The 23,489-nt window shown below is 35.9% G+C and overlaps 1 protein-coding gene across 2 annotated transcripts; it reads left to right on the forward strand.

The window, feature by feature from the left end:
- Nucleotides 1-38: 38 nt before the first annotated feature.
- On the forward strand, nt 39-23,073 carry LOC117790703 (probable aminopeptidase NPEPL1). 2 transcript variants are annotated; one of them, XR_004617998.1, is made up of 7 exons: nt 39-193; nt 3,337-4,349; nt 4,410-4,566; nt 7,334-7,510; nt 15,132-15,242; nt 15,320-15,503; nt 23,052-23,073. XR_004617998.1 is itself a non-coding variant. In XM_034630237.1 (6 exons), exons 1-6 carry the CDS (start codon nt 116-118, stop codon nt 15,449-15,451), a joined length of 1,668 nt encoding a protein of 555 aa, XP_034486128.1. In that variant the 5' UTR covers nt 39-115; the 3' UTR covers nt 15,452-15,612. The 2 variants fall into 2 exon arrangements, 1 of the variants encoding a protein (XP_034486128.1); XM_034630237.1 differs by lacking the exon at nt 23,052-23,073 and having other exon boundaries at nt 15,320-15,612.
- Nucleotides 23,074-23,489: the final 416 nt, after the last annotated feature.

A 23,489-nucleotide genomic window follows, 5' to 3' on the forward strand; every position in this document is an offset into this window, starting at 1 on the left:
GATGTTTGCACATATCGATATTTCAGCCATCCCTGATAGCCGGCAAAAATTGCAAAGAAAGAAAAATTGGCAAAAATTTGGCACTAGAATTTGTTTTTTCAGCGAGTGGAAATTAATGCGTTTGTTGCGCAGCACAAAGGCTATAAAAGCTATACTCAGTCGTAGTTACAGTAACAGCAGGTCAACTGGAAAGGTAAGTTCTCTATAATACATATGTTGAACAGTATAAAGATTTGGTCGTATAAAATGCCGGTGCTGGGGGGCGTATTTTTTGTGAACAAAGCGAAAGCGCTCTGTCATTTAATTTCTAAAAATACATGCATAAGTCATTTGCATAAATAATCTGCCGTGCTATCTTGTCCCATTGAGTGCACAAATAAGCATATTCCATTTGTCGTCGGCGTTATGGCGAGCAAATCTTTAAATGCACGAAGCCTCCCCCCCTCAAAGTATTCGTATTGCCCACTTGTTGGGCTTGTTTGGATTGCTTGACCACAAGGTCATGCCGCCTGTGAAATCATTGCGCTATTTAATGACGTCGACGTCGAAGTCGACGCTCGCAAACATTATACTGCCTACACGCTTATCAGTCAGTGTTTAATTTGGGAGCTGGCAATCCCAATTGTTCGTTTAATTGCCGTTTGCAATTGCTGACACTGTAGTATACATACATATGTATGTACATATATACCAGAGAACTGCAACGGGTAAGAGATGTTCGATCAGACTCGAACATTGACTCATACTCGTTGTGATTTTTTCACTTTGTTCAAGCGATCGGAGCGGATCGTTCGAACTGAGCGTTTGATTCGAACGGTCAGTTCGAATCAAATCGTCCGCAATCATGCTGATCGTTTGTGAGCGTTCGTTTCGATCCAATCACGTTCGAGTAGCAATGATCGAAATGATTTTTGAGCGTTTGTGAGCGTTCGTTTCGATCGAGTCACGAGTCATGATCGAACTTGCTGGTTGATTTGATTTGATTCATACCCGTTTTGTTCAAACGATCGGATCAATCATCAAATCATACTCGAGTTGACTCGTTCAGAAAATGTGCGAGGCAGAGCGCGCACGTGGCAGCGTTTGCGCTTGCAATGATATGTATTTATGCGCGTAAATATGTATATAAATGCAATAGTATTTATGCTTAAGACGTTTATTGTAAAATTTATTACGGGCTGCGTATACATACGTACATACATATGCGTATACATACATACATGCAATTACACATGCCCATAATAATATAATACTATTTTAATTTTTTTAAAGACTAGAAAAACTATCAAACTTTAAATTATTTAAAATAAATTATACTTTTATAATATTAATTAATTTCATATTTTCATTTTACTTTTAATTTAAAATTTAAAATTTTAACAGACATTTTTCATCATTTTATTTTATATTTTATAAAGTATTCTAAGTTGACATTAAATAAATAAAAAAATATTTTAAACTAAATAAATAATAAATAATAAATAAATAAATTATAAATAATAGTTTTAATAAAATGTGCACATAATTGCGTTCATATAAATATGCATTTACATAAATATAATATAATTACATAAATATAAATGTATGTACATATATGCGCACATTTACTTAGAAGAAGAAGCAGGAAAACAATTACAAAATCAACAGTGTCGTTTTCGATCGTACTCGAACAATCACAATCAAATCAAATCAGTCAGCAAGTTCGATCATGACTCGTGACTCGATCGAAACGAACGCTCACAAACGCTCAAAAATCATTTCGATCATTGCTACTCGAACGTGATTGGATCGAAACGAACGCTCACAAACGATCACGATCCATGACGATCGCTGCTACTCGAACGTGATCGGATCGAAACGAACGCTCACAAACAATCACAATCAAATCAGATCGTATGACTCGAACGCTACTCGACCCGAATTGTTCGAAAGCAAAAAAATCATACCCGCGACTTGATCGTAAACAAAGAGACCCGTGACTCGATCGAACCCGTTTCGACCGAGTCTTTGAGTTGATTTGATCGAACTTGTCGCTCTGGTGCTCAATCATACTCGAACATACCCGTTGCAGTTCTCTGATATATACATACAGTGAATACAAAAAGTATTGACACACCTCACATAAATCAAAGATCGCAAATATGTGTTATTTTTAATTTAATAATTGGTTTTAACCTGGGAATCAAACCGAAGCAAATATAAACAAAGCGGAATGTTATTATGATCATGGTTTGGCCACTATATTCATTCTGTATTCAAATATTGTTCATTTAGAAAAATTTATTATTTTTCGACTATCGAGGCCATGTTTCTAAGTTGATGGTAAGGGTCCCCCCTTTGAAATTTTGAAAATTCAAAATTTTAAATCTCAAGTTTTTACTTTTAATCAACTTCTTATATCGTAATTAGTATAAAACGACACTTTAAACTTGATTCTGAGGCCTTTCATTTTCTTGTAAAAATCATGTCAAAATTAAGAAATATTTTGACTTGTAAAGTTCGAACTGTCATAACTTTGGCAAAACTTTAGCGATTTTCAAGCGGAATGTCGTTTTGATCATGGTTTGGCATCTACATTTATTCTGAATTCAAATTTTATTAAGTTCGTTAAAAAAAATTCTCTGGAATTTCTCTGGATCTATTTACATTTTAAAATGTTTTGAAATTGATTTGGTGTACCGGTACTGATAGCGATACCGAAAGAAGAAAACTGAAGTAGAACCTTTTACCGAAATTGTTGTTTCGGAAAGTACTGAAACCGTAACCTTTATTGGTTTCACTATGATTTTTTGGCTAAAACTAATTTGTATAGTAAAAATAACTCTTATTTGCGATCACTGAAATAAACTACATCAAAAATTTCCCATCAGAATAGTATTAACTGCTTGGTGTGCCAATATATAATTGATTCACTGTATACATACACTTGTATTTAAGCTATTTATAGATTAGAATTCGAGTATAACTAGTGACTAATCAATGGTTTATAAATTGTGTGCCAAGTTCTACATTTGAATCTGTAAAATAAGAATGGAACCTTTTAATAAATGTCAACCATATGTTTCAAGCAATAAATAAATATGTTTATTTATTGTTTTGCCTGTTGAAACCCAACAAACTGCTTTAAATGATTAGAACAGGAGTGATATCAGCTCTTCCAATCAAATTGTGTCATGTGCACAAGTTTGCAGTACAAAGTCGTTATTTTGTGCCAGTCTGGAGTATCATAAACTCGACCAAATCGGCGATTAAAAGTATTAAGGTATTCAAGTCCATCGACATAATTCGACAGAGAGTTAACAACAATATTCACATTTGGTTTTCATCGATTTACAGATGGCCACGGACATCAAATTTAACGGATCGCTAACCCGCAGCGATCCACAGTTGCAGCCCGTGCTGATCATTGGCCAGCTGCGTCATCTCAATCTGCTGAAGTTTGGGCATTTGGCCAGCAAATTGGAGCCCCGAGTTACCGAGGAGACATTCAAAACTGCCATCGCTTGCCTGCATCCCGCGCCCACGGACAAGTGTTCACTGTATCTGGATGTGGCAACGGTTGCAGCACTGCCATTGAAGGCATCGAGACACAATACCGCATCGCGGGCTCACGCCATAACGCGTCTGGTGAAGAACCATGTGCTCAATGTGAATGAGGAAAGCGTTGTGCTGGTTTGCGAGCGCGAGAACATCTTTGCCAGCGCCTGTGCTGTGGTGCGCGCCTTTCCCCTCTATTCCCGTAAAACGGGAGGCGGCAATGGTTGCAAGTCCCCAACTGCCGATGGCGGAGATGCTGATGCTACCCGTTCGGTTGTCAACGTGGAGTTCATTGTCATTGACAAGGAGGGCTGCATTGAAGAGAAACCATTGAGCCAGGATGAGCTCAATTGTCTGCAGGAGTCGGCGCGTAGTATACGTTTAGCAGCTCGCATTGTGGACACTCCCTGCAACGAGATGAACGTTGATGACTTTATTGAAAATATACGCGAATTTGGCAAAGAACTCTCCTTGGAGCCACTGATCATACGTGGCGAAGAGCTGAAGGAACGTGGATTTGGTGGTATCTACGGTGTGGGCAAGGCAGCGACGGTGCCACCAGCTCTAGTGGTACTCTCCCACGAGCCCAAAGGCGCACAGGAAACCATTGCTCTTGTGGGCAAGGGCATTGTCTATGATACCGGCGGCTTGAGCATCAAGGGTAAAACCGCAATGCCGGGCATGAAGCGAGACTGCGGCGGAGCTGCAGCTATTCTCGGTGCCTTCTATACGGCCGTCAAGTGTGGATTCAATGATAACCTGCATGCGGTGTTCTGCTTGGCCGAAAACTCTGTGGGTCCAAATGCCACACGGTAAGTAAATCGGCGATTTCTTATTATATATTGATTGTACATGATTTATTCGGTTTACAGTCCCGACGACATTCATACGTTGTACTCTGGTCGTACCGTGGAAATCAACAATACGGATGCTGAGGGCCGTTTGGTGCTGGCCGATGGTGTTTGCTTTGCCAACAAGGATCTCAAGGCGAACATCATTCTCGATATGGCCACATTGACTGGCGCTCAAGTGAGTTAACATTATGACTGTTGAATTTATTATATCTACTCGCATATGTTTTTAGAAACCTTTTGAATTGTATTTTAAACTGTTCTCAAGTTAAGTTCGTCGGAATGTATGTAACAGGGAGAACGAGGTATCTCCGACCTACAAAGTGTATATATTCTTGATCAACATCAACAGCCGAGTCGGTATAGCCATGTCTGTCTGTCCGTCCGTCTGTCTGTCTGTCTGTCCGTCCGTGTGAGCGCCAAGATCTCAGAGACTGTAAGAGATAGCGATACCAAATTTGGCACACAGATTTCTATAGACCCCACGCAGGTCAAGATCGTTTTAAATTTTTGACACGCCCCCTTCCGCTCCCGCAAAGCGCGAAAAGCCACCACACCCACAGTTTTTAAGTTAATAAAGTTTTTATGGTAATTAACGTTATATATTAATATTATCTATAATATCACTTAACCGCAGCAAGATCGGACAAGTAAAACGAGAGTAATAGCTAACCAAAGTTATTAACAAAGTTATTATTTCAATACAATCACCTCAAATTATGCAGTAGTTTTTATAAGGTAGTAATTTCTTTAAAGTACTTTTATATATTGAAATAAGTAACGGTCTTATGGTCGGAATCTCGACTATAGCTTTTCCCACTTGTTTTTCTTTAAAGTTTTGATTTCTAAACAAGTTTTTCAAGCCAGTGTCGAAAGTAGTTTCGTTTGCAGTTTCTATTTCTGATGAATTGTACACAATTTATCCGTAGTGTGCATTTTTCTTGCGTTCGTAAATACAAAATTTATGCCACGCTTTATAAAAGTCACGAGGTTAATTGGCAAAAATAAATTGCAAATTTGGTTTTTTGGCGGCAACTTGAAGCAGCATCAGCAGAAGCAGCCAACACCACCACCACCAACAACACCGCGTGTGCACAAGAACAACAACAAAGGCAACGAAGCAAACCCGTTTTGCGGTTCTCGCCAGTTTGGTGGGAACTGAAGTTGGCTGGAATTGTGGTTGGGGTTGGCATTGAGGCTGCCAATGCAGGAGGAGGCATTGCTGCGATGGCGCACAATTACCATAAATCTTGGATGCAATTTGCTTAAAATATGATGCCAATTTGCGTTATTTGTGGTTCGATGGGAAATAAATCGAAACTGGTCAGGAATATGAACAGAACAGAACAGGACAGCAAAGTGAAGTCAATGCTAACTGGGGAGCCTTGTTCTAGGACAGTTTAAACAAAAAAAAAAAAAAGTCAACTACTTTGGCGTCCACTCTCAAACCGTTAATGAAAAGCAGGCAACATTTTATGTTTCTATTTAATTTGCAGCAAAATTGTTTAGAATTTGTTTTGACGCTTGTTGTGTTTAATTTCATTGCACACGCGCTCTCTCTCTCACACACACACAAGCACACACACACACCTACAGATAAACAAATTGCAGTACACTTCTGCAACATGCAATAATATTAATTGCCAACATTGGCGCAACTGCGACTGCAGCAACAAAAACAAAAATGTAACAAAAAAAAAAAAGTACTTGCAATATATTTTGAATCTTGACTGGCAAATACCCTGGGCATAAAATCAATATTTAATCGATTCAAATCAAATTTTGTATTCTCTTGCTGGCACAAATCTCAAAATGAAACATTTACAATCCTTGCAAGTCCTTATTGATCAAATTCACTGAATGACGGCAAATGAGTTTTTTGAGATCAAAATTTACAAGTGTATCAGAAGAAGTTAAAAAATAGTTTTTAAATTTAACACTTTAAATTTCTTTTATTAAAACTTACTAGTATTAAAAATGTGCCTTAATTCAAAACTTCAAAAAACCTATAAAAATGAGACATTTTACATTTTAAGAAATCAATTTTTGATGATAATTTAAATTTATTTGAAGATTCAAATATGACTTATTTTAATCCGAAGTCTCAAATAATTGCGTAATATTAGAAAACCATAAAATTTATGTAAATATTTTTTTTTCGAGCCGAACCTTTTATTTTAAAAAGTGGTTCGGCTTAGGTTTGGGTTCGCAAAGTAAATAATTTTAAGGGTTCGACTCATGATCCGGTTCAGGATGCCTAAAAACCCGAACTGAACCGGTTCTTCGAGGTTAGGTTCAGAACAGGTTTGCAGGCTTGATTCTAACATAGTCCGCTTTTTTTTTTTCTTTTTTTGTTAAACGCAAGCAAATATCCCCGTTGCATGTACAAAATATATAGGGTATTTTATAACAAGCAACAAAACAGCAGCCAACACTTTTGTGCTTTTACATTTTATGTTGCTGCTGCTTGTTGTACCCATTGTTGTTGTTATTACTGTCGTTGCTGTTGTGTGTGTGTATGTGTTTGTGTGTGTGTTACTTTCATTTGTCCAGCTGTAGTTCAACACGCGCCGTCCTTGCAGTCCTTGGCTAATACCGTTCGTGGTCCTGATGCTGTTGGTGTTGCTTGTGCTAAATAACCTTGCACCTTTTTATTGTTGGTTGCGTCGGAAGCTTACAATTTTCGGTGGCAACCATGCATCGCCGCTTGGCTGCCCTGCCTGGCAACTTTCTGATGGGTAGAACATCCAGACCCTTCAGCCATCCGGTTTAGCCAACTTAGCAATGTTGGTTTCAATACTGTTTTTATTGTTCGACTTTTGTTGAATATTGCGTGTTACTATCGGTCGAAATGGCCTCACATTAAAGAAATAACTCTCTTGCTTCGTTTTAAATTAGATCCTTTACTCACTTTCGGTTTTTATGTTCTGTGTGTGTCTTTTCAGGGTATAGCAACAGGCAAATATCATGGTGCCATATTGACAAACTCGGAGCCATGGGAGGCAAAGGCATTGCAAGCCGGACGTAAATCCGGCGATTTATTGGCGCCCATTATTTATAGTCCCGAATTGCATTTCTCGGAATTTGCATCGGCCGTCGCTGATATGAAAAACTCTGCAGCGGTAAGTATCCAAAAAGCACAAAAAAAAAAAACCGAACAATTGACAACGAAACTCATCCACACACATCAAACAATACATACACACACACACACGCACACACACACAACGTCATATTAGAAAAAGTCGATTTTCATGCGGCTTTTTGCCAGCTTTCTTGTCTGAGTTGGCACAAAAAAATGTGGCAGTTGATTGCAAACTAACAGCAGACTAGAAAATATCAGCTAAATGTTCTTTTAAAACCTTTATCGTTATGAAGGCAGCTTTTTTTTGCGACTGATATCACATAATGCTGAAAGTTACTGCTCTATTTCTATTTAAATATTATTATTATATCAGAACTTAGGAACTTTTTAAACAGTTGTTAAGTAAGAGTCATTTTAGCATAAATTTTTTAGCTTAAATATGCATATATATAATCAAATAAAACGGTAGATTCAATACTGTAAATATTTAAAGATCTTTTGAGTTTTGTTAATCTTTAAATGTTCGAATGCCTCGCATTTATTAATTGATTTCAAAACATTACACAAGCATTAAGCCACAAATAAACCCAAATTATTTAATTTCTTTGGTTTGCAGCCATTTAGTGTGGAATTTCAAGTGCAATCAGCTAAGAATAATGCTTATTTTAAGCATGTTCTATACGTATACTTAATATGAGAATCAATAGACAATTTAAAGCCACATTGTGGCTTAAGTGTTAAATAACTTGCAACGAAATTTTGTATAATGGACACAGCCGAAATACAGCCACACTCACACACACATACACATACACACTCACACACTCAAACAGATGTAGTTTATGTATGGGTTGGTTTTGCAAATATGTTACACAGATTTTTAATTAACTTTACTCAATGTTGGTATTCTTTTGACCGTCGCAATGTTGCGAAAAATGATGGACGTCATGTTCGGTTTAAAGATTGATTAGTATTACTGTGATTTACTATACCCAGGCTGTACACACACACACGAGAGAAGACTGGCACATGTTCTTCTGCCTCACATGTATCAAAAACTTTGGCGTTCAATCTACGTTGGCAGCCCTTGGATAAAGTAATGGTTCGGATGTGGTGTAGTGTGTGGAGCCTCAAGCTACACCACAACAGCAACCAAATCGAGTTACCTTATTGTACATCTAAAACGCTTCGGATCAATGGTCATTCATCATTGTCACGCCATGGCCATGGGCGACTGTCGGGTAACTCTGACGCCTTCCGACCGCCGTCTGCCGCCCACCGCCCACCGCCCACCGCCTGCCGATTGACTGGGTGCGTAGGTGCCAGAGAGGTCAAGTGGTGTGGCAGCATTGGCATTGGCTACCTGCCACATTTACCTGCACCACTCGTACCCCGCATCCATCAGATGAACTTGCCACTTGAGTTGCCCCTTCCCAACTAACTCCACATCACACGTTTTGCTCTTGACTGTTTGATTTTTCGACCACTTTGACGCTCGTTGTTTTTGTCTCCAGTGACAAAAAAAACAAGTCCCTGTTGTCCCTGCATTTGATGTGACATCGCGCACTTTGTCAATGTGCCTGTGATAAAGTGTTTTTAACTCAAAATGCATTCCACGTTAAATGCGAAAAAGGTGAATCGAGCGAAGCCCACAAAAAGCGTATACACTGAAAAAAAAGACCAACTTCTAAAATCAAGCACATTCGTCTTAAATATTTTGTTCTAAAAATAAGATTTTTTTAAGAACAAACTACTAAAACTAAGATTATTAATCTATAAATCTTAAACTTTTAATATAAGAATAAAAATCTTAAATTGTTAGGCAAGAGGGCCTCTCTTAACAAATTAAAATAACATTTACAAAATTACTAAAACAGAGTAAAATGTAAATAAATAAAGAAATAAAAAAAAAAATAATTTTTATTTATTTAATTTTTTGATTTTAATTTTAAGAACTTTTATTCTTAAAATAAAAAGTTGGTCTTATTTAAAATGTTCTTAAAATCAAGATGTGTTCTCTTAATTTAAGATTTAAGATTTAAGATCTCGACGCATTTTTTAGACCAAAAATCTTAGTTTTGAGCCCAAAATCTTGATTTTAAAATTTTTTTTTTTAACAGTGTAAGAATGCGCTAAATTTACTCGACTGTACGATACCCTGTAGACAGTTTTGAAGTGCCCCAATTTGGCCAACTTGACTCATTGACAAATTATGTCAAATATGCCTTTCCTTCTACGCATTTTTGTGGCTACAGAGTATACAAATTGGACTTGTGCTCGTTTTTGGCGTTACTAGGGAAATTCCCACGAGTTGCGTTTAAATTACATGGTTTTTTTTGCTTTGGCAGCCAATGCTAGTTTTCCACTAAATGGACGGATTATGAGTGTTGTTAGCGGTTGGCGGTGCTTTGTGGAAACTGCTTTTTTCCCCCTATCTATCGCTGGCTCATTTTGACAAGCTGCTGTTGGCTCTATAGAATGTGTATTTAGCTTACGGTAGTTTCCCTATTAGCCTGGCTTACTCAAAACTGACTGCAATTTATTATACGTCATTTTCTGACTTGTATTGTGATTGTAGTAAATTCGTTTGTATGATAGTAAAAAAAGATTATACAGACTTGTGTTTGTAGCAATTTATAAATATTTTTTGCCAATGGAAGTTCTCTTTCAACGTTGTTTCAGTTTTTCCTGGAATTTTGCGGTTATAATTGTAAAATTAAAACTATTTGTCGAATTTTAATACAAAAATTAACTTTCACTAGTACGCAAATGAAAAGACCGAAAGAGAAATAATATAATAAAATGCTTTAAACATTTAAAATTGTTTCTCAAATTTTAGTCGCTCTTCGGCGACACCATCGCCGTCAAGTAAGTCAGTCAAATTTTATGACTGTGAAATTTTACCATTGTTGGTAATTGATTTTTATGTTAAATCGTAAAATTCAGCTGGCAGCAGTTCAGGCCAGAGAGCATGAATTTTAGATAAACCCATCGAGCGAGCGGAGAAGCAACGTGTTGCAGTGTCTTTTGTGTGGCTTATGCGGCGTATGCGTAATTGCTTTCTTTTTGAATTTTGTTGTTTTTTTTGTGTTTTTTTTTTCGTTTGAATTGTTGGTAAATTTTTATTAAGCGGCAGCATTTTAAATTCAATTGTTTCGCGACTTTTTACGTTTTTAATGAATTAAATTGAACTTTTTATGCGCCCAAAGTTTGTTTTTTAATGCTCTTGTATTTTTATGGTTACGCTGCGACCTCAAGGCGCCAAATATGGTATTTGTTTTGTTTGTGTTCGTTGTGCTCTTGATTAAATAATGCCAACAGTTTATAAATAATGCTACGGCTTAGTGGTTCAGTGGCTTAAATGCAGATTTTAAGTCCCGCCCCGGTCAGGACGTCAGGCGAGCCGTAAGTCACGTAATTTGCGCAATGCCCGCGATTTCCGTTGCCTACTTAGAGGGGCGGCAACTCCGGCAACTCCTGCAACTCCGGCGACTTTGTTAACACAAATCTTTCCGCTTGTTATGTGTTGGTTTCCGTTCAACTTTTGCACGTCTCTTAGGAAAAAGAAAAAAAAAAATGTAAAGAAAATAAAAGAAGAAGAAAAACGTTGCCGTTCGCATTGAATATTTCGAATATTTTTCTTTTGCTCTTTTGCCTTCTCCGTGCTCACTGCCTTTGGGGTATAAACTTTTTTAAAGCGCTGCGTCATCGTGGAGAATTGAATAAAAACGGTTGTCGCTTTTAGCGTGCCCAAGCATCGATTCAGGCTTCAACCGTCAACCGGCAACTGTCTGTGCAAATCCTTAGGACGCCGCGGCGCGTCGTCTCACGCCCATCCAATGAATGTGTAATTGATACTGAAACCAGTCAAAGGCATCCAATACTCGTACTCGTACTCGTACATTGATGCCTCAAGGCGTCAGGGCGTCAGGGCGTCAGTTCACCCCTCTTGAAGGGGTGCACGGAACTCGCTAAGGTTTGCGTGGCAAGTGTTACGCCTGTCATTGATGTAATCTTGCTCAAGTATCATGATTTGCTTAAGTGTTGCTGCCTTTAAAGACTCTGACTGTCAGTTCTATCATTTGGGTAAACAGTAAGTTAATCGCAGACAGTTTATGTTCTCAGTTACGAGAAAAATTATTATAAAAACTTTACTCAATATTTCTCGAATGACATTTCTACAATAAAGGCTGTTCTTAAATTTTTTTTTTAATTTTTAAGCAGTTTTAATAATTTTTGTGGGATTTACAAGCTTTAAGATTCGCACATTTCATTACTATTTTCTATCATGCACTCTTATTTTCAGTATTTGATTAAAACTTTAACTTGATTTGACAGGAAATACGTATAATAACTAGTTGCTTTACTTATTGGTTTCGTGTTTTCTGCTACATATGTACAATTATTTTCTTTGCTTTACTATTTACTCCGCAATTTGGTGTTCCCTCTTCTTTTTAATTAACATTTTCATTTTACCTTTTTTTCTATTGTTTTATTTTAACATTTATTCTTTTGTATATGCCACAAAATCACAGATCTTCTGAAGAAAATGAAAATAAGTAATAAGAAATTGCAGAACAGAAAGAGCTCAGTATTTAAGTATTTAAAGTCTATGGAATATTGGCATATTAAAGATGTTGCAGATTATTTCAAACGTGATATGCAATTAAGATCAGTGAAATGTAATTTCGATTATGTATTCAGGGCAAGTTGCTGATTATAGAGGATGCAGGTGCGACGTCTACTTAATGATAGCTTAAATGTAGGCAATGTTGCGCGATAATTTTGACTGCTAATTAAAATGCACGTTAATCGTAAATGAGACGAGTCGCTTTCAATGCTGAATGCCATCGCATCAAAAATTGCCATCGATTCTCTCGTATGTGTCACACGTGGCGGGTCGAGTGGGTTTTGTGCCTGGGTCGAGGTTTGGATTTGGGTTTGGGTTTGGGTTTAAGTTTGGGTTTGGTCACGTACCTAACCGCAATTAGTTGCCGACCCATTGGCAAACTTGATGTGTGGCTATGTGTGCCTAGCTGCTCGCCTATTTACAAAAGGTTCACACAATCAATGCCGTCGTGCAATGCAATCAATGCTAATGACATTATGTTGACAAATGTTTGCCATTATTGATGACAGCGCGTAGGTTCTGTCCCATTTGGATGAATGAGCTGATTTAAACTGATTCGAATCCATTCGTTTAGCCCCATATCCATATATGAACAAATGTAAGTGAATGTGTTGAACCCTGAACATTTACAATTAACAAATTGTTTCACATTTAATTAGAAATCTTTCATTGGCTTTTTTTTAAAGTCCTTTTTGAAGCTTTACCTTATATTGTTTTGTCTGATTGTCATTCTTTAATATGTATAATATTTAAGGCTGCAAATATTCTTAAAAACCAGAACCAAAACGGTTCTACGAGGTTCGGTTCTGGTTTTTAAGCAGCCTGAACCGGATCATGAACCGAGCCCTTGAAATTATTTACTTTGCGAACCCGAATCTAAACTGAACCGCTTTCTAAAATAAAAGATTTGGTTCAAGAAAAAAAATTCATAAACTTAACGGTTTTCTAATATTACGCAATTATTTGAAACTTCGGATTAAAATAAGTCATATTTCAATCAAAAAAAAAAAAAATTAAATTATCACAAAACTTTTATTTCTGTAATGTAATGTAATATTAATGTAATTAGTTCAAAATGTAGAGTAAATGTAACAAAAAAAATAATTTTCTGTACGAAATTGAACCAAGGTTTGAACACAAACCTTAGGGTATATAAACCAATTTGCGAACCAAACTGATGTCTTGCTGTATGGCCAAACCAAACCTTTAACAAAATGTTGGAGGTTTACAGCCTTGATAATATATGGAAACTATAGGATTCTCCTGTTTCTTATCTGTGATTCAATTGCATTAAGTTCGGCTCTAATGTCTTGTAATTAGGTACTCATTTTAATTGGACGCTGTTGATAACATTCTAAAATGTTCGATTCACTTACAATAAACACCCACATTCATCAATTGAATAAGATTAGTGGGTGGGTTCCTTGTCAATAGATTTTAAAGTTTGTCTGCAAATGAAACTAAACTTTTGCAGCGATTCTCAAGTTTGACAACAAAAGCAGCTTTGGTTTTCTAAGCTGTAAAACCGTCAGAATCAGTTGAAGCATCAAGAACGACAACAACAACAACAACAACAACCACAACAACATGTGAATAGAAATCTTTGCTTTTCTGCAATAGACTACCAACTTCCGTTGCACGACGACTAACCGAAAGTCTTTTCATGTTATACATGTGTGTATGTGTGTGTGTGTGTGTGTGATTTTCATTTTGGGCATATCGCGTTGTCATGCAATTTTCCGTGTAAGGCGTTTATTTTGCTGTCCACTGTTGCTTCAGTCGCCTTCTAGCTGGCTGTTCTTATATTGAATAAGACTGGTTACGTAACGAGCTTAAGACGTCATTCCTTACCCTATAAGACACATATACTCATGTAGTTATAACATATATACTCGAATTTACATCAAGACATCTTTAATTTGATCTTCGTATATATTGTATATATTTTAATGTACTTCAGCTTAACAGTTACAGAGTATCTTTGAGTTGGGCACACTTCAATAAAATGATGGCATACGTTTTTTATAAATACACTTATATTTTTGGCTGCATGTATGTATCTGCCACTGTGCACTGTGGGCCTAATACGCATACTTAGACGTCAAAGGTTTTCATTTGCCATATGCCTGTATTTTGTCTGAATGTTTATAAAAAAAAATGTATTTAAGTCAAGGCTGCAAACCTCCAAAATGTTGTTAAAGGTTCGGTTCGGCGGCTCGAAACATAGTGCAAGACATCGGTTCGGTTCGCGAATTGGTTTGTATACCGCGTGAACCCACGGTTCAAACTTTGGTTCAATTTCATACAAAAAAATATTTTTATTGTTATACAATTTTCTCTACATTTTGTTAAAAAATTTTTTTTTTTAAATCAACTAAATTTTGATGATTATTTTAATTTATTTGAAAATTTAAATAAGACTTATTTTAATCCAAAGTCTCAAATAATTGCGTAATATTAGAAAACTATAAAATGTATGTAATTATTTTTTTTCGAACCGAACCTATTATTTTCGAAAGCGGTTCGGTTTAGGTTCGGGTTCGCAAAGTAAATAATTTCAAGGGTTCGGTTCATGATCCGGTTCAGGCTGCTTAAAAACCTGAACCGAACCGGTTCAACGAGGATCGGTTCAGAACCGGTTTGCAGCCTTGATAATAATAATTATTGCTGGCTAAAATATATTAATTAATATATCTAAAAGTGCCCATTGTAAGGTTATTGTACCATTTTATGTTTTCCCATTTAAGCTATGTAATTTCCGTTCAAGTTAGCAGAGCGACAGCTTCCGCTTCTGGGTAACTGACATTGCTAGGCATATAATTTAGGCATTAGCACATTTATATATGCATTTGTATAAGTATAAGTGTGAGAGAGATATATAAGTATGCCAGTAGAGAGATTCAATAGATTAATCCTGAATGCTTTTTAATAAAACTGACTGTTTTGTATTGTACTTGTTGCATTTTCAATGAAGTTGTTAAGGTTTTTTTTTTGGTTTTCTAACTGAATTTCCTGCTTTGGTTTACAGGATCGTCAAAATGCGCTATCCTCCTGCGCTGGCCTCTTTGTGGCCGCTCATTTGGGCTTCGATTATCCTGGCGTCTGGATGCATGTGGACATGGCATCACCCGTTCACTGTGTAAGTAATTAACATGCCAATACACGTAGAGTGCGTATGTATCCATCACTATCAATGCTGTTGTTTATCTGTTGCAGGGCGAACGTGCCACAGGCTATGGTGTTGCATTGCTGCTCACACTGTTTGGCAGCCATACAAACTGTTCCCTGTTGCAGTCGATTGCACCCACCGAAGAGGAGCCACCATCGAAGCGTATGTGCCGCGATTAGCGTCTGACGTTCGCAACGCTTTAGCATTTCAATCAAGTTTATACACACACACCAACAGCAATTATATACATATACATATATAGAAACAGATGCATGCGACATGCTGAAATAAATGCCAATTAGATGAAGTTGTTGACAGGCAATAAAAATAATTAAATGAACTACTTTAGATTAACAAAGCCTCTGCTTTAGTCCTTCAATATTGCACATGAGCCTGGCTTACACACGAGATCCTTTTGCTGTTCAATTAGACGACTGCTGTGCCAAATGCTACCTGTACCTCACGCTGTAACTGGCGCTTAAGTGGATTCATCATCATCATCATCAAGTTGATGCGGCTGCAATTGTGTCGACAACAACAGCAACAACAAATACAGTAACAACAGCAGCTGCAACGTCAACAACAGCATCAACAACAGCTAACAATACAAATTAAATTGCAGCATCACCGCGCCACTTCGTCGCTTCGTCTTTGTTGCCTACTTTTGTGCGCTCGCAAGTCCCGCGGGTTTGTTCGCTGTCAGCGTCAGCTTGAGAGACACAGGTAGAGCCACGCCCTCGCAGTCGCCTCCCCGTTCTCGCTCCTATTTGCTAAATTTCATTTGGACGCGCGCGCATTCGCCTTTCAATTTGCTTTCCCATCTTATTGCCCTGCAACTACCAAAACACTAAAATAGGGTATTTAAACGAATTGTTAAGAATAGTATTGAGTTCTTAATTTTACAGGTATATCAAATGTTTACATATTTCAGCTAAGAGTATTCAATTTATAAAAAATATATATTGAAAATAAAGTATAACAACTTATATTGTATTATATTTCTAGTGATAATAGGACAGCGCTAGGAATACTGAAAACTCTAGCTCTTTCTATAATATATTTCTATAATATCTCAAGTAAAAATATGCTAGAGATGAAATATGTCAAGTAAATATTTGCTTGAATACAAAATCTCAAGTAAAAATATGCTGGAGATAAAATATCCCAATTAAATTATATATATAGTGAAGATAACGTATAACAACTTATATTGTATTATATTTCTATTGATAACAGGGCTGGGCTGGGAATACTGAAAACTCCATCTCTTTCCGGAATTCTATAACATCTAAAGTAAAAATATGCTAGAGATGAAATATGTCAACTAAATATAGAATATAAAAAAACTCAAGAAAAAATATGCTGGGAATAAAAAAATTCCAATTAAATATTTGCTGCAGTATAAAATTTCACGAAATAATATGCTGAAGTATAATATCCCAATTAAAAATGTGCTGGTAAGAAAAATCCCAAGTAAATTTTAAATGCTTTGAAAAAATGTCAAGTAAAATGGTACTGGTAGGGACATAAATAAATAAATATTTGCTGATGCTGGAACATAAACCAGTACCAGTTATAATTTATTGTAAGCTTGAATTTTCTAACAATTTAAATGTCAACTGGAAAATTTCAACTAAAAGTACAATTAATCCAAAAACTAGTTAAGACAAAATTGAAGCATTTTCAAAGTAATTTACTGTAGACGTGATAACTCAACTAAATCTATAATATCATTATTTTTTGCTGGGAGCATTCAACTAAGTAAAAATATATAATCGAAAAAAAAAAATGTAATCAGTATTCCCAGCGCTGTAACAGGGTATATTTTAGTAATGTATATTTTAGTAATTCTCCACGTGTGCACTCTTTTCTTGGTTTTTATTATTCCATTTGCTTTTGGGTCTGCGCTCTAGCGCTTTTATTGTTTAATTAGCTTGAAATAAGTTTATTTTCAGTTGCAAGTGCTGTAAACAACGCACAAGTTGAGTGCACGTGAAAGTGGAGGTGATTTGTAAAACCTTGAAATGCATCGCAGGTAATGTGCCATTGTGTAAAGCCATAGATTGCAAATGAAAATGGAATGACTGCCGCCCAAGTGGGCGTGTGTTTATTTCTTCGTGTGTGTGTGTGTGTGTGTGTGTGAGAGTATCTTTGTTTGTGTAAGTCTGTCAAACGGCTATTGATTTGCCAATGGTAAATATACTTACGACTAGCACTACAACTTGCTGAAGTAGATTAACCGAGGAATGGATAATTTGTGGATCCTGTACTGCATCGGATCAGTCAAGTAAAAAAAGCTGTAATAATAGATCTCTTCAATATAATAAAAATGGAAGATAAACAGGTAAATAGGCTATTTATTTATTTATTTATTTATGCACGACTAAAAGCAGTCGGCAAAGAAAAAATTACCAAGTATAAAAATTAAATTAAAGATTACAAATACAAATACAATTAAATATAAATTATGAACTGTAAAGAAAAAATAAAAAAATTGATGTTAGATCTGGGGTAAGCAAAAATTTTAAATGATCCAACATTTGTTGCTAGGATTGGAAAAAAACCCAATCAGATCAATAAAGATTAGTATTGTTAATAATTATAGAAAGAATGTTAGACTAGTATAAAGTAACAGAACAAGTTATTAGGATTAGTAAGGTCAGGGATTTAACGATAGGTATTGGAAAATTGCGGATTTTAGGGAAGGGAGAGGGAGAGAGAGTTCTGAGGAGAAAACGTGAAAGAGGCTATTAAAGTTAGGCTAATACAAAGATAGATAGAAACATGTATTTATTTATACAAATTCCCAGTACTATAAGTTTACCTTTTGATAGGAAATTTCTGGAAATATTAATAGAAAAAAATAATTGCAAATATATATTGCAACTGTTAGTTAGGTGAAATGTTTAGATTTTTTAAGTTGTCATATTATTACAGTTATTTATAGATATGTGTCCTTTTTTATGTTTTTGTTCAGTTGCATGCATAATTTAAACAACGAAAAAAGTTGCACATTCCTGTGGTGAGCTTTGATACTAAATATTGCTAATGCAAAACCAACACATGTAACACATTTTAAGCAATGTTTATTTATTTTGTATGAAATCAAGTTGTAGTTGCTGCTGTATTTGCATATTTGCATGGTGTTTTTCAATTGATATTGCTCTTATTGAAGCCGTTATGTGCATATCACTCATGCGCCACGTTGACCAAAACAATTGACCCGACACATGCGTTTGCATTGAAGCGTGTTGAACCTTAAACGGCTTACAAAGTCTCCTCAAGGCGATTGGTGTACAGTGTCCAGTGTTCAGTGGCCATAAATATCTTCACACTGCGCAGAGCATCTCTCCAAGGACCATTGTCCATCGTCCATCGTATATCGTTTATTGCCTGGCTCCCTATGCAGCAGTTGACTTTTGTCGCATTGGCGCTTGGCCCCAACGGCGCTAGCTAAAGTTTATATTCGGATTTTTTTTACCGCTTTCACACAACTCAATTTGGAGTCCACTGTGCACAGTGCGTTCGTTGAGTCCGGCTAAAGGCAAAAACAATAACAATGACAATGACAATATTAGAATTTGTTGCTCTGCCATGCGACTCGAGAAGCTTTTGTGGTCATTTTCATTGTTTTCCTTGCTGTTATTGTTGTTGTTGTTGTTGTTGCTGCTGTATAGCTTAACCCCAGCACGGCATTTAAGCTGCACAAGCTACCAGATTGCTTGGTCTACGACAAATTCCGCACAAAATAAATTATTCTTTTTTTTTTTTCGCACCTCAGGTGACAAAGATCCTGCTCCTGGCCATGTTTTCAGTCGGCTAAATGTTGAATTTGGTTGCCAACTTCTTGAATAATGTAGAACTTTGCTCAACTCTCAGCTGTTGATTTCTATTCCCCAGTTGACTATATGAAATATAGATAATAATTTCAACACGCAAAACAAATTGTCAATTTATAAAGTGAAAGTTTTGTGCCATTGCCAGCTAATAGATGCCAAAAGTTTAATAAATAAAAAATTAGCTGAATTATGTTGACTACTTTGTGGCGCAGCGAACTCAAAGCATAACTTAAGTCCGCTTACAGTTCTCAGTGGACAAATAGCTGTCGTAAACAAATGAAATTGTTAAGTCAAGTGTGTACGACCAGCAGATACCCTGCACTAGTTGTCAGATATTATATATTCCCTATCTGTACTACTTTTAAAAAAAATATTTGTGCTCTTACCGACTACTAAAATATAATACAGACCCCAATCTGGTACTTTGAGTTTTATTCAGATAATGAAAAGCCAAAAGAAAAGGCACTAACAAATAAGGCAGCAATGGAATGGGGGCGTGGCCTTGGGGTCGGTCTGTCACAAAACCGCAGAATGCCACGGACCATGTTAATGTCGGGGGGGGGGTCAATAGCTTAAAATTAGCTATAAGCAAAATTACTGTAAAATGGTTTAAATGAGTGTAAAAGCAAAATATAATAAGCCCAAAAGCAGCGACTAATAAAAAAGGGCAGCACAGAGAGGCACGACCAAAAACAAAAAAAAAACAATGCCCAATGCGGTGGGCACCTCCCGCGGGGCAAGCTGTTAAATGAAGAATAAAGTAACAACAACAACAACATCAAAATACACCGAACAATGCTGTGATGGGAAACATATTTTATGAGCTGCTGTTGTTGCTGTCGTTGCTTCTGTTGCCTCTCAAACGCAGCTGATAATAAAACTTTCCTCTCGGATGACTACAGCCCGCTGGGAGTGTAATCGAGGCTGTTACATCTATGCTGTGGAGTGTGTGTATATGTATGCGTGTGTTTGTTTTCTGCCTCTGCATGTGTGTGTGTGTGTGTGTGCATGTGTGTCTGCTTAAGCGAATCATGATTCTATGACGGTGAAAGTGTACTTGTATATAAAAAAATGTATAAATATATCAAAATACATAACAAAGCTGTCTTTGTTTAAACATAGGAAAATATGAACTTACCACAAAATATTTATGGTATAGCAGATGATAGAAAAACACACCTATTTTTATATAATGTATGCACATTTATGCAAACTAAATAATTGTGCTCTCTGTAAATGTAGGGAATGGATATGTTATGCGATGTAATAGGCATATAATCTTTTCATCTCTATATCAATTCCACTAGATCCCAATAGCAAGTGTAATTTAATGATGTAAAATACATCGAAGCTCTTTTCAACTACTTAAACAGCTCAACTCTACTTTGGTTTTTTCCATCACTGTTAATTTTTTTCATACTAGACACTTTTTCAAAAACTTCTAACTGTTATAACTTTGTCAAATCATAACCGATTTTTTTTTGCGGAATGTCAATTTTACCATTATTTGACATCTATTTTGATTCTGCATCAAAATACTTTTTTTTAAAATAATTTTTCCACCCTTTGCCTTGATGCTTCTTCAAAAACTTTAAACTGTCATAACTTTAGTCAAATTTTATCCTAACTAAAGATAAGTCATATTAAAATCTTTTAATAAATTCAGATTGTTATCTAAATTATAACTTTTTTTAATTCTAAATTTAGCTAGTTTAAAAAAGTCAAAAAAAAGTTCAAGCATTAAAAATTTTTTTTTTTTGTATTAAATTGAGCCGTGGTTCGAACCCAAAACTTGGGTTCAGTTGGCACATAAACCGTTTCGCGAACCAAACTAAATCTTGCTCTATGGTTTAAACCGTCGAAACGAACCTTTAACAAAATTTTTGTGGCTTGCAGTCCAAATCAAGACAAACCTATTTCAAAATTTTCATCAAATCAATTTTATTCAATTTTATTTTATTTATGACGTAGACAACGAAATCTAAGTCAGGTTAATTAACTAGCAAACCAAAATTATTTCGCTCATATTAAAAAGTGATATTCATTTTATTTTTTAAGAAAAAGATGACAAAATATAGCCAAATTGTATTACTGCTAGATAAACTCAAGGTTTGCTTTAGTTATTATTTTGTAGACTTAACGAAGACATGAGTACATTGCGAAATGCATTTATTTTTATTATTGTTACTCGTATTATTGCTGTGATCGTCCGGCTTGTCAGATAATAGCATCAACTTATGCTGCAGCACAAAATACGATGCTGCAAGTAACTTATTTTTTTTTATTTTATTTTTTTTTGAATTACTTTGCAAACTGTCATGAGTATAAAACGCTTGAAGGCGTTGAAAAAAAGGTCATGCTAAGGGATTGACTAGGACATGAACATATTCAAATTGCTTTTGGGCAGCTAATAAAAAGCTTGTAATCAAATGGGGCGGTCCAGGGCGGTTGGCCAAACTTTTGCCAACAAAGTCACAAACTTGGACATGTTCGCCAAAAAAATAAAATATTCGTCTTGGATATGCATGGGCAACATGCAGCTTATATGTACAGCCTGGACCGGGACTTTTACAGTCAGTTGGAAATTTCTCATGTGCTTTTTGTTTTGTTTTTGTTTGTGTTATTATTTTTGTTTTTTTTTTTTTGCATTTCAAGTTGCTACCGCTTGCACTTATCCAAGTGGAGAGCAAAAAGTAACTAAGCAAAACACTCGTTGCAGCTACTTACTTAACTTAAAGCTAATTTAAGAGACTGCATATCTTCCTCTCTGTGTGTGTGTGTGTGTGTGTGTTTTGAGTGCGTGTCTCCAGAAGGACTACGTAGCAGTTTGTACCTGTCCCAAATGTCCTGTAAGCTGATGTTGTTGTCGTTTCGCATCATCAATGAAAATGCTCGTGAATAATGCAAGCCTAAGAAAATAAGCTGCACTCGAGTGCTCTTTTTACAGTCAACGCCAAAGTTGCAGTTGCAGTTGCAGTTGTTGTTGTTGTTGTTGTCATTCAGCTTATATAGCCAGCCAGGTCCTGAGTTGGCACATACACATAAAAGTACTTACATCCAAGTACATTCTTAAATTGGATATATAGGTGTATTATTTCCATTTCTTTATCTGCATTCCTTATATATCCGGCATAAACAAATTTTATTTTTTTTTAAAGATGATTTTAAAGGTTTAACTATAAATCAAGTGAGTGAATTGCATTTATTTGCTTGAAAATGTGCTTTCTAAACATAATAAATTTATTGATTTTGCATATAAAGAATAATTCAACTATCCTTGTCAGCTTATTAGTATTTTTACATTTCTATAAACTATATATTATTTAAAGGAATTTTTAAATAAATATTTGTGAAATACGACTATTTAAAAAAGTTTCATGATAACATATTTCTTTTTATTTATTATGTGCTTTCTAAACATAATAAATTTATTGATTTTGTACATAAAGAGTTATTCAATTATCAGTATTTTTACATTTCTATAAATTTTATATTAATTAAAGAAATTTTTCAATAAATATTCGTGAAATACGAGTATTTAAAAAAGTTTCATGAGAACATTTTTTTTGACATAAAAGAGAAGAAAAAGTCAACGATGAACAATTTATACACATGCAAAGTAAAATAAAGTAATTACGTACTGAAAATACAAAATGACAACAACTTTATTATTTACGCTGACGTAGTTTTATGAGATTTTAATAAAATCAGCGCTCAACTGTGTTTTTAACTTCGGCCACAATTTTAACGAAGGAAAAGGAAAAGCCAAGAATTAAGTAAAGTGATTAACTCTGTGAAAAGAGCGAAAATGCAACAAGCTGTAAGCCAAAGCGAGAAAAACAAAAGCAACTGAACGACAGCGGTTAAAAAAAAAAGAAAACAAACGAAAATGAAAACTTTAAATTGATATGAACAGAACTTAAGGCAGAAAGACACGCATACACACACACACACACACACACGCATATGCGCTTACAACACGTTAAAAAGGAGCTAAAAATTGCAGCCAAAATTAAAACTGAAAATCGTTGCTGGCATTGCAAAAGTAAAAGCAAAAGTTGCAAGGCGAAAACTTGATATACACACACACACACACACACACACACGCACAGCAGCATTCATATCTAGAGTCCTCTTGAAAAAGTAGGCGTTACACGGTCGAAGAACTTGGCCCACGTTGAACTTTGGCCTATGGAGTTTTAGCCGCGTTTACCTTGGCCATAAACTTGCCCGGCGACTTGCTGGCAATTAGTGCACCTTTCACGATCCTTGCGTAGGACACTCTGAGTACGTATCTCTCTCTCTCTCTGTGTGTGTGTGTGTGTGTGTGTGTGGGCGTGGCCGTTTAATTCATTTTCACTAGCTTGGCACAGACCTC

Source organism: Drosophila innubila, assembly GCF_004354385.1.
Source record: "Drosophila innubila isolate TH190305 chromosome 3R unlocalized genomic scaffold, UK_Dinn_1.0 2_E_3R, whole genome shotgun sequence".
Lineage (NCBI taxonomy): Eukaryota > Metazoa > Arthropoda > Insecta > Diptera > Drosophilidae > Drosophila > Drosophila innubila.